The sequence below is a fragment of the Acanthisitta chloris genome, unplaced genomic scaffold, assembly GCF_000695815.1.
Source record: "Acanthisitta chloris isolate BGI_N310 unplaced genomic scaffold, ASM69581v1 scaffold17350, whole genome shotgun sequence".
Taxonomy (NCBI): domain Eukaryota; kingdom Metazoa; phylum Chordata; class Aves; order Passeriformes; family Acanthisittidae; genus Acanthisitta; species Acanthisitta chloris.
In genome coordinates this window covers 5,345-15,881 of record NW_008653493.1, presented here as the reverse complement: position 1 = coordinate 15,881, position 10,537 = coordinate 5,345, and the positions used below count along the sequence as shown (strand labels likewise).

The window sequence follows — 10,537 nt, the reverse complement described above, 5'->3', positions numbered from 1 at the left end:
GGTTTCTTCGGAGCTGTTTATCTCTGAAACCACCGCTGATTTTGTAGGGTGCAATACTGCAAAATCTTGTTGGCTTAGGCCTGTAGTCAGTGGAGTATGCTGGGATCAGCTTCTGCAAAGTAGTGATAGCCACAGACAATTCACACAGCTGCAGGGGATCAGCAACTATAGAAGCCATTGCACAAGTGGGAATAAGCTCTGAAAATACAGTCTTGTTTCAATTAAACAGTTGTGTAACTCCAGTGCCTGGCAAGGCTCAGGATTAGTGCCTGTGCTTCCAGGGTAGGAAAACAGTGAAGCATGTGCTGAAATACTTTCAGCAAATTAATTTCAAGTCTGTGGGTAATATACTAATATTGAAGTTTTTCCCTGCTACTTGGTTCTGGTTTTCTAAAGGAGTGGTGCCTTCAAGAAATATAACTGTTAAAATGTGAAGCCTTATTGTAATCTAATCACCTCTAAAGCCTTTGAGGAGGGGCAAGTACCAGAGCTTTTAATGTGTATGAAGAGAGTTTAATAATCTGGTTATTTCTTATCACAATTCTTTATCTTGCAAGGAAGGTCTGTAAATTAAGGCCTTTGCAGAATTAGAAACAAATGATGGTGTACAAAAGTGCATTGAAGAGAATGAGAATCACTAAATGCTAAAGTAGTAAGAGGCTCTTGTTCTGAGGCACAAGTGTATGGTTAATGTAAAAAAGTTGCATGTTTTGTTTGTTCCTCCTAGAACTTCTCAATTAAAGATTGAGTCTCTTAGGCATACATATTAAGAGGTTACATACCTGGGTTTCTCTAATGCTATGGGTCCAAGGGATGACTTAAATGCTTGCTTCAAACCCAAATGAAGAAAAGCTCTACTGCCTGCCTCTAGCATGCCTCCCATCTCTGGCATGCCAGCCAGATCTGATGCCTCACCAAACCTTCTTTCAGACTTGTCAAGCACCAGGTATCTCAAAACCAGTTTATCTAGAATGGTCTGGAATAAATGGGATGTTTAAAATAATTGCTGCTGATTGGATCCAAATATTTTTAATCGATAAGTTCAAACATAAGCAACCAAGTACAAGAATAGTCACTGACTTTTGTTCTCGTGAAAATGCATTATCAAGTGTCCTAGTCTTCTGTATCATAGAAGGTGGCAGAAAAAGCAGGTGACTTTGGGACCCATCTCTGAATATCTAGCATTGCACTCCTGCCTCAGAAACTCCTTTTTAACCAGTTCATAGGGCCAGATCCTGTATTAATTAGTAATTAGGGGGATGGGGAAAGAGGAGCTCAGTTAGGTCTGTAGGGTCACAGATTGGAATTTATTTCCTGGTAAGGACAAGAGAAAAAGTTAGTCAAACTGAAAGCTGTAGGAGGTTTGGTTTGGTGTTTTTTTGTGAACTGAGGGGTTTAGAAATCTTCTTACACGTTGACTTAAAAGACGTAACAGACTATTGATTTTACAATAGATCATCTTAGCAACAGAGAAAACCCCTCACTCAAACTCTTCTTCTATTTCTCTGGAAGGCTAAATTATATTGCGTTGTCAGATCAAGTACTGGAATATATCAATAACATCTGAGTGAATGGGAATGGTAGGAAACAGAAAGTAGGCAGACTTTTCTTTATTGGAAGGAGGTCTTGACTAGATTTATTAAGAGCAAATGGTGGAGAAAAGTTATTCACATCATAAAAATACATCTTCATGTCTCCCACTTGGCTTTCCAAATTAATCCTACTGGCATTACACTTTTCACAAGCAATACAAATGTAAGGCTTTCAGAAAAATGAAAAAGTAGGGACAGTTCAAAGCAATTTTGACATTAAATAAAACAAGGATGCTGTGCCGCTTGCATTTTCCTTTGCTTTATCTTACTCTTTAAATATTCTGGCTGGTTTAATTTCTCAAGGTAGTTGCTGCCAGATCTTCTTTTTTCTTTGCTGAAATAACACAAAATCTGGATTCTCTGTAGAATGTTAAGTGTATTGTAGCACATCAGAGATCTGAGAAGGTGAAATCAGTAATTCTGTATTGGTAGTAATATATCAGTGACCATTTCTAAAACCACATCAGAGTTTAGTTTGGAAGTGAACAGGACACTGACAACAGCTAATACTGAGCCTACTTAACTGCAAGAGGCCACTGATGTAATAAAATTGGCATAAGATTTTATTTATTTCTCGATTAGAATACTAACTAACCCAATTTAATGAAACCCTTGTGACTCCACCTTCTGATAAGAGCTCACATCTTAGGAGAGACAATTCTGAAACAATTCAAACATGGTAATTGCACCAGAGTGAACTACTGTTCTGGTAAAAGCCTATTTCCTGAGAAACACTATGAAAAAGCTCTTAATTATGCAGTTTTATTGTAAAAATAAAGCACATGGTAACACATGGTAATGTCAATGTATTTTAATGTTGCAGTGTTCAGTCTTACTAGATTGGGTTAGGAAGTTTTCTAGAAAAGAAGTATGTGTGTAGAAAAGGAAAGCCAGTGCCCTGCTCTGGGGGCATTCCTCTCCTGTAGCCCACAGAAGTACAGCCCTAATTGCTGTCTTGTTGATGGATTTGCCCAGATAACACTTGTGGGTTTAAATAAAAGAATTACTTAAGGGTGTACTCTGATGTGCCCTTCCCTGTGGTAAGGGCTATCTTCTGCTCTAAGTCTACTTGCTGAGCTCTTATGAATGATTCTGAAACTTTGGCACACCAGACGGGATGTTTATATCACTGTGTGAACAGTCTGTCACCTACAAGTGTGAAAGTACAACGTTAGGGTAGGATAATCTTTCTCATCTGCTTGTAGTCTGACACAGTCCTCTGACAGAAATCTGTATTTTACATCACTGGATCTGCAGAATAAACCTGCTAAATTAGTAGGAGATAAACTCGCTGTTTAATTTTAGAAGGGTGCTGGTATGCATTTAGCAATGTTTGTTCACTACAGCAGGGAAGTGCAGCACATGTCATGATGACAGTTCAGCATCTGCAAAATTACAGCCTTGCTCTCTCTTTTCAGTGCATACTTGACGGCTGATCAATAAGCACTTTGGGGGCTAATTAAAGTCAGTTCAGTGATGGATACTCTCACAGGATAGTCTATCAGTTCAACAGTTTGGTGGACATTTGAGAAGCATTACTGCTTATTTTCTCAGATTATTTGTTGTTTGAATAACAGGTCTATGGATCTGTTACATATTGACAGATTGGAGATCTAGAGATCTCATAACTCTTCATACAATAAGTCTATTTGCAAGAATTAGGAGGCAAACCTGTTACTGTGTTTAATGATATCTAATAGTCTTAAAAACTCCAGGGCAAAAAGATGGTTATAGTGTTAAGGTAAAGAATCATATATGGAACTTAGCTTGCAAACTCTAAGCTAATTTGTTAAGGAAGTATGCGCTGAAATACTTGGAAGCCAACTCCCTAGCTTAAGTTTAGCCGCTGCAGTATCAGCTCTTAAGAAAACGTTGACAAATCCTGAAGAAGCTTTCCCAAGAGGCTTGCAAAATAGTTATGTCACTAGTGCATGAGATAAGCAGTGCTATCAACACAACAAACTGGAGCGGAACCAAATGCATAGACTGATCACTGCACTGTACGGAGCCTGTGTTGATTTCTAAGCCAGTGTGGCTCAGGCAGGACAGACTCTGTTGTCCTGCCCTGTGAATACTGCCAAAGAGGGAGCTGATTTTTCAGTTTTAATTATCTTGGGAATCATTTGTAGAAGGAGCTTGTGCAGAGTTCATTGCGAGAACACGAATTTCAAGTAGACATCTTGGCTCCCCATGAAGCCTATGAGGTCTATGTAGTTCTCCCACAAAACTTGCCTTTCAATCAGTGTAGAGTGAGACACCCTGGATTTTTAGCATGTGCTGTAAGAAGGCAGTGAGAGGACAGAATACTCTTCAGTGATGCGAAGTTAGTGGAGTCAGCATGGAGACATTGGTGGTAACAGGTAGTGATACACTTGTACTCCTTCAAGAAGTACTTTGTCCAACAAGCAGGCGAGCTGAAATGTTGCAGCCACTCAGAAGGACATTTATGCCTAGCCCACTAGGCACTCAGAAAAATTGTTTATAAAACTTGAGTGCTTACTGCTTTTGGCAGGCAGATCAAATCCTCTCTTCACTGCTTAGATGCTTTGAAATGCACAGTTAGAAAACTCTGAGATATTATTTTTCCCTCTGCAGGCAGAGTACAAAAGAAAATAACTTTCCTAGGTCATATAACACATGAGTTTGCCTTGTCCCACCAACTAAAAAGTCTCTGGAGCTGACGCAGAACAGAAGCTAAAAAATAAAAGCAAACACCTATAGCATTATGTAAAGAAACACTTTAAAAATGGATAGAAAGGCCAAAAGAGAAGGACACAACATTGGTTTTTTATTTCCTTTCCCCATAATTTTTAATAGAGCAATATCACATGCTGTGCATCTCTGTTTTATTTTATAAATCATTTCTCTGAGGATTGAATTTCTTTTCTTTGCAGTAATTCTTTTGTTTTAATGTGCCTGTATGAGTTAGAATCCCTGGGCACTGATTATCGACAACTGTAGGAGCAAGTGCAGGATATAGGAGACCAAACATGCTGTTTGGGTGAAGCTGGGAACCTTGCAGACCTCGGCTGTGTGGGCTTGCCTTCTCTTCCTAACCCAGATTCGTCTTTGCGTTTTTGCCTCATTCATGTGGACTGTGAGCTGCTGGGGCAACAGCTCTTCCTGAGCAGTGTAGGCAGTGCTTGGGCAGGGAGCTCTGCACTCTGGTCAGGCCTTGGAGCACAACTGTGCTGTAAAATAGCAGCAGCAATAACACCAAGTTCCGCTCCACGCAGTTGAGTTCTTTTCAGTAAAGAGCTGTAAACTTAGGTTTCTAAAAATAAAAACAAAGCTGTTCTTTTTAATGGCTGTCTCCAACTGTTTTACCTTACTACAAGAAGTTAGTGAAGAATTGCTTGTTTCATTTTTAATAATGCTACATCGGTTTTATCAGCAGCATGGCATCAGTCTTAAATAGCAGCACACACAGTTATGATGTATAACACGCATGGTTATGCAAAATTGCAGCTCTCTAAAAGTGTCTGTCTTTCTGTTGCGCAAGACTTCAAATATGCATCAGTTCGGCCATCCACTGACATGAGTGCAGCTGGTTTGTCTCAGCCCATGCTAAGCCTTGCTGCAGTGAATTTGCAATATCTAGCTTTAATGTTCTCTGGGTTGCCACTCTATGGCTGCTCCTTAGGCTGGCATAATTACTCACTTACAAAAAGTGTGCCTCTCCCTAGGCAGCATTTCAATGCAGCCTCCCAAACCATTCTATCTCTTCCATGGGTCTCACAGAAGGCCTATTTGAGTCCTCCCTGGCTGTGCCCCTCAGAGGAGATGTGTATGGTTTGCATGGCCTTCACCCCAAGGTAACATCTGCTGGCTAGAACTCTGGCACCCTGCAAAGAAGAGCCGAGGCCACTGGCTGCCTGGGGATGTCTTCCTGCTTGAAACTTAAGAGAACAACACAAAAAAAGCCAAACAAGCAACAACAAAAAAAAAGTGTTGGGGAAGGTGGAGATTTTTTTTTGCTGGAAGTGGGCAGAGACAGCCCTCCCCAGCATGGGTAAGGGGTTTGTGGTTGCTTGCTGCCCACTACACAGCGTTTAAGCTGAGGTTTTTCTTGCTTGAAGAAGAAAGGGAGGACTGGGCTAAACTAGTCCCTCTCCTTCCTTGTGGTCTGTGCAAGCATGTATTTGCATGCTGGCAGCCCAAGCTCTCTCAGCTGCAAAGCCAACATCTGTGTAGAGGGAAGCTAATAGCATTAACTGTGGGCTATGGGGAAAATGTCTTCACAACTTGTTTATCAGGCAGCTCCTTTAGCTCTCATCTGGTTTTACACTGTGCTCAATCTGCTGGCTGTGCAGTTGGCAACCACTTCTTTCCAGGCCATGGACATATATCCAGCTGGCTGGGGATGTGTTCCCAGACCAAAGCTTCCCATTCGCTCTGCTTTCTTCCCCTTTCCTCAGTGCTGAAGGGATCCTTCTGCTTTCGAGCATTCGGTGTCCACGGCCAAGCTGTTAACTTAGCCCTGAAGATAGTTATATATCAGATAGATATGGCACCAATATAGATTTAGTTTTGTTGTTCATTATTTTTGGGTTTTCTTCAAAGAGAAGAATTTTCATTCAAAGACAAGAATCCTGAAGCTTAATAAGAATTATTTGTGCTCTTTCCTATCAGAGCAATGAAGGAAAAAATCCATATTGGGATACTATTAAATAAATAAGAAAAGAAAAATGCTACCAGAAGTCCTCAATCTCTGTTGGCAAAGAAATTTACCCACAGTCTATGTTTATAAGAGAACATTTTACTCAAAGACCTTTTGATTTTTCTGTAGATATCTTTATATTTTCTTTTTCTCCTAACTCTCCTTTGACTCCTGTCATTTGCAGGTCATGAAAACATACCACATGTATCATGCAGAGAGCATCAGTGCAGAAAGCAAGCTGAAGGAGGCAGAGAAGCAAGAAGAAAAACAGATTGGGAGGTCAGGAGATCCTGTTTTTCATATTCGACTAGAAGAAAGGCACCAGAGACGGAGCTCTGTGAAAAAGATTGAAAAAATGAAGGAAAAAGTAAATAGTCCTTTTATTTAGCTTCATTTGAAGTAAATTCAGTGCATCTCTGACATTCTTTAGCATGATATTAGAAAGAGAAGTCCAGATGGGAAATAAAATTAAACAAAATATGCATAATAAACTAGCAGTGGCTTATAGATAACTTGACATAATTGCAGTTCAGAGGGGAATACTTTATTCCCAATGTAATTCTTACTATATCGCTTGTCACATATGAAACAAAATACTAAGTTTTCACTTTGTATTACATTTGTTATATACATAACAGGCTGGCAATTAAGATTTTTTTTTCTTGCTGATAGAAATGTGTGCTTGAGTTGTTACCATTTTTGTTGCATATCAAACCCAAAGTAATTAAGATACATTAATATGCAATGTCTTTCCTAGCGCCAAGCAAAATATTCTGAAAACAAGCTGAAATCTGTTAAGGCCCGTAATGAATACCTGCTCACTCTTGAAGCAACAAATGCTTCTGTCTTCAAGTATTATATTCATGACCTTTCGGATTTAATTGACGTAAGTATTGGCACGTTTGTTTTGATGTTTATTCTGTTCAGGAATAATACTTTTTCATTTTTGAAGGGAATGCATTAGACCTATGGGTTGCCTACAGTACACTTACCATTTATAATACTGTATGATAAAACCAGCAGATTTTCCCTTTAACTTTATATTTCACAAAATAAGGTGCCAATAGGATGCTGAACACATTATGTTAAAGTTAGAGCATTGTGTTTTCTCCCCATGCGTCAAAAGAAAATATGACAGGAATAACACAGAAAGGTAGACATTTTGTACTATTAAAGGATTTTTGGGGTATAAATATTTTTAAAAAAGAAGCTTCTTCAGTGGGCATCTAATGGTGTTAAAGCCAAAAGAAGGCATTTCCTCTGTGTGTTCAAAATTGTTAAGTTTCATAAATTCAGTTATGGAATTGTATACACAGTGGCTTCTTACTTCATATAGTTTGAAGAACAGGCATAATCCTGTATTCTGTACTATCAACAGACTTGTGACTGATTTTTCAGTAAGTTATTCCTGTGAGAGCATCCTAGCAGAATGATGTTGTACACTAATGTTGACTTATGACAACATTTGGTCTCCAGAACCTGTTATTGATGTTTTTGCATCATGTGGGGGTAGCATCCTGCACTCTGTCATGTCCCACCCTCTTCTAAGCTGACTATATATGTGATAGAGAAAATATGGAGCCGCAAACACAAGCTCAAGAGTATTCATTCACTAGCACAGTAGGGTTAAATAGGTTAGTGGGTACACCCCTATGGCCCATATGAAATCCCGGGTGTTTGAATATGCTTTCTACTGCAACAGTAAGATGTGTCATTTACAATAGTAAACAACATTCACATACAGCTCTGGTTTCTAATACATCATAAATTAATACAGCATTTGAAAAGAGCTTTCTCATTTCTGCTGACTGGAGGAAGCATACCTGTTAGAGAAAGGGAAAAATGCCTTCTTGACATGAATGGACTAAAATAGCTGCATGCATGTGTTTTATTATATGTTGTCTAAATACTGATAGTCAGTTATAGTTGTCATTTCTGTTTTTTTCTATAATTTATAAAATCTTGCCTGATTGTGCTATAACATTTTCCTTTTCCCATTCAACTTTTTTTCCCCTGGTTTTGTTGCATTTCTTGCATGCTTTCCTGTAAGAGATAGCAATTAATCTTCTTGGGTTTTCACTATCTTTTTCTGTCTCTATCTCAACGTCTCTTCTATTCCCCTCATAGTCACTATTGCATGTTTTCTCTCTTCTAATTTCTTCTGTTTTGTTCTGCTGTGTATTATCCTGTCTTATCTGCACCCATGCACTTGCACAACCTGGTCCACCTATCTAGCCTGCCCAGGCAATGAAAGCATTCACCGGGATCCCAATAGATGGATGATCAGTGCAGAAAACTAAGAACAGGCAGTGTTCCTGCTAGGTTACCACACAAGTGAGAAGTTGACCCTACCTAACATTGTTTTCCTTCTACTGCTTAAAGGATGATGCCTCTAGTTAGGGCATGCCTGATACATGTGAACTTTATGAGTTCTTCTTGCCTGCTGGGAGGAAAGAAAGGTCCCTTTCCTTTTCTTTCCAGCACCACCAACCTAAGAAGTTGGAAAGATGCTCATTTTGTTATCTCTCCTGCCTTCACTTTCGGAGCTCGCATTTCCCAGTGAACATCTTGTGTGTGTTTCTACTTGGGCAAAACTTTTATCAGGTTGGAAGATGCATCTGATGCTTATCCATTTCACCAATGTCCACAGAAGTTTCTGTAGCAGTGAAAGCTGAGGGGAGGAGCCACAGGCATGGTGCTTTACAAAGAATTGTGAGGGGAGCAGAAGCAAAGCTCTCTGTGCATACATGTGCAAAGACAGCACTTTTTGGAGTTAGTGTATGTAAAGATATTTACACAACCATGAATAGTAGAGCTTTTTAACTGCCAGTTATTTAGGTAATGCAGAAAAATGATATCTACTTTGTATGGCTCTTTCAAAACCATGGACCAATGTAGACAATAACATTCTTTGGCAAAATGGCTTTAGAAATTACTCTTGCCTAAGGAATTTGAATGGAAAGTCTAGCTGCCCTTTGCATCACTGTTGTGTAAGAGTAGGCCATAAACATGTGCGACCAGAATTTGCTTCAGAGCCAATTCAATCTGATTGTGAGCTTGTTTAAATGAAGTGTCTTTCAGACATTTGTATTTAATCAGAATATGCTGTGAAAGCGTCGGTATTTAGATAGCGTGTTTGCCACTTGACAAAGGAAACGCTTTTTGTAAATGCGAGAGTCTTGGCAAGATTTCAGTCATTGGAATGTGAGACGTGCTTCCCAGTGACCATATGTTGCAACAGTCCAGACTATCTCATTCTGCAAATCTATTAATGCTGTGGTACAATTTGGAGTTTTCAGAGCAGTGGTGGCGACTTTGTTCTTTGCCCTCTCTATTTTGTCCCCATCTGTCTTGCCTGACTTTCCATGCTTCCCTAAACTCTCTTTGCCTGTACAGAAGGGGATTACCTCTCCTCTGTGTCTGAATTCCAGTTAACATGGAAGGAATTAAGATCTCCCTGAGCTGTTGGTGTTGCCCATAAATGAAACTAAATATTTTCCTATGCTACTGAAAAATACATCTAATAAAAATGGAGTAAATATATGAAGGAATGCAGTGAACTGTTCAAGTTTTTAAATAAGATTGGGGAAGGTTGTGGAACTATTCCTGTCTATCCAAAAATAATTACCATTTTTCATTTGGATTCCACTGCATTTTCCATTTATGAGGCTCATATGGCTAATCCTAAATTACGGTTCCTCATCTGAACTCAGTCTGAACTGTTCAACTCCTTCATTTCATTAACAGAGCTCAGGGCTTCTGATGTGTGTTGGTCATTTAAGCTCTTGTGATAAAAGCAATATAAAAACATTGCTGGAGTCTTAGCTGGATGATTTAATGCATTTAGTGAGCTGATAGATGAGACCAACATTTGCAAAGAAGCAGAGAGATAAACAGGATTTGATATACACAGTGTATTTCTGTCCTCTGCATGTTGTACCAGAGGAATTTGAATTTTCTGTTTAATATCTCTTCTCTGCTGACTAAACTGGGGTCTAGTTCAAGGGGAGGACAGAATTAGTTGGTTTCTTTATTTGTATCTTGTAAAAAGTAGTAAAGATTGCTTTTTAGCTAAATTAAAGAAGATTCGCCTAGTGTGTAGATTTTGGTTTTTTTAAGGTTTGGGGATTCAGAGGCAGAACACAGTACAGACTGCTGCTAATCTGGCTGTTACTACCAGCCTCTGTCCATATGGCACATACTATTACTCATTATTTGAAGATTTCCATGTAATTGAGTTCATTAGATTTATCTGGGTATAAGAGGAAGGTAGGGACCTTTTTTT

The 10,537-nt window shown here is 39.2% G+C and overlaps 1 protein-coding gene across 1 annotated transcript in view; it reads left to right on the top strand.

The window, feature by feature from the left end:
- The window catches only part of LOC103808581 (SLIT-ROBO Rho GTPase-activating protein 1-like), a gene marked incomplete at its 3' end in the record, with an annotated part of 15,994 nt that overhangs the window by 1,401 nt on the left and 4,056 nt on the right, over positions 1–10,537 (top strand). The window contains exons 3-4 of the mRNA XM_009081375.1: positions 6,437–6,619; positions 7,010–7,138. Of these exons, the coding sequence (XP_009079623.1) occupies positions 6,437–6,619; positions 7,010–7,138 (312 nt within the window). The remainder of the gene's footprint in view (positions 1–6,436; positions 6,620–7,009; positions 7,139–10,537) is intronic.